The following is a 1495-nucleotide window of genomic DNA, read 5'->3' on the forward strand; positions in this document are numbered from 1 at the left end:
TTTAATGTTAGGTGCCAAGTTCAGGATTTATCTGACCTACAGGCTGATCACTCCTCCCAACCCGGCATGGGGTACGTGTAACTGAGGGCCCAAACTTAGATGCACAAGTGGACACGGCAGCTCCCTTTTGTTCTGTTGCACTAAGCTCTTCTGCATTCCTCCCACGTACAGTCTTGTATCTCATTGCCTGTTGTTGCTATCCATCTACCACGGGGTATATTTTGATGGAGGAACCTCGGGGGAAGAACCTCTTGTTTCCCAAATAGAAATGGGCCATCTAGTTGGTTAATTCAGAAAACTTAAGTCTTGCAGTTGGGGGAAAAAAAAATCTTTCATTTCTGACTTGTCGGGTTGCAGTGTTTTCATTACAGATGATTCAGTGCTATGAAAAATCAGTGTTTACACCAGTTATAAATATTAAGCTACTTCTTGGGACAGCGTTAATGCTGAAGAAAGGACGGTAAGCACTCGCTATAAAATGGTGTCTCATGAATACTAGAGCGTGAGGAGCGAGATCTGAAAAAAGTCTTTTAGGCTTAACTGAACTCTGGATATGGGGGGGTAGGGAAAAAAAAAAAAGTGGGAGAACAGCATTTTCACCAGACAGAGCGCCAAGGTGAGAAGCCTCTTTCCAGAAACTTCCTTTGTGGGGTCTGGGGGAAGGCCAGCACGTGGGTTCAGCCTGCTCCTCCCCATAATTGCCCCAAGGCGGTGGACCCAAGACCCCTGAGGAGGAGATTATTAAGAGGTGGCCAAGCTCAGAGGCAGAGCGACCACAACGAGGAGCTGCCTTCGGCTGCTGCCTCTGAGGATGGCCGGTATCTGCCCATCCCGGACGGGGAGCCCCGGGAAGGGTCAGGAGGGTGTGTGTGTGTGTGGGGGGACCCCTGCGCCTCCTCCTCCCTCAGCACCGGCGGCGGCCGTTGGTCGTGGCGGCGGCCGTTGGTCGTGGCGGCGGCCGCACGCGCCCCGCACCTCCCCCCCTTCCCCCGCAGCGCGCCCCGCGGCGGCAGCAGCGTCCCCGCGAGGCAGCCCGGCGCGTCCCCGCCCGCCGCCGCCGCCGCCGGGCGGGACCATCTCTCCCCTTGGCGAGGGGGGGGGGCGTGCTCCGCCCCGGCTCCCCGGCTGGCCCGCCTCCCCCCGCGCCGCGCAGAGCGCCCCTCCGCCTGGCGCGCGGCGTGGTCACGCCCAGCGCAGGCATTAGCGCCCCCCCGATGCAGGGCGCGGGCGCCCGGGCATCTTTCGGCGCGGCGGCGGCGGCGGCTCTTGCGGCTCCTCCCCGGCACCTCGGAGCGCCGCGGGCGCGGAGCGGCTCCGAGAGCGAGCGCGGCGGTGCGGCGCGGGGCGCGCTCCGCGGGCCTTTCCTGCTTCCCCCACGACAGAGCCATGAAGCCGGCGGTGCTGGAAGTAATGAGGATGAACCGGGTGTGCAGGATGGTCTTGGTCACTTCCGTGGGCTCCTTCATCCTCGTCATCTTCTATTTCCAAAGTATGT

General features: G+C 60.6%; 1 protein-coding gene across 1 annotated transcript in view; it reads left to right on the forward strand.

The window, feature by feature from the left end:
* The first annotated feature begins 1242 nt into the window (after positions 1–1242).
* The window catches only part of CHST11 (carbohydrate sulfotransferase 11), a 179812-nt gene continuing 179559 nt past the window's right edge, over positions 1243–1495 (forward strand). The window contains exon 1 of the mRNA XM_085322573.1: positions 1243–1489. Within this exon, the coding sequence (XP_085178699.1) occupies positions 1387–1489 (103 nt within the window). The 5' untranslated portion in view covers positions 1243–1386. The remainder of the gene's footprint in view (positions 1490–1495) is intronic.

Source organism: Rhea americana, unplaced genomic scaffold (assembly GCF_003343005.1).
Source record: "Rhea americana isolate MKP2758 unplaced genomic scaffold, rheAme1 scaffold_79, whole genome shotgun sequence".
Classification (NCBI taxonomy): Eukaryota; Metazoa; Chordata; class Aves; order Rheiformes; family Rheidae; genus Rhea; species Rhea americana.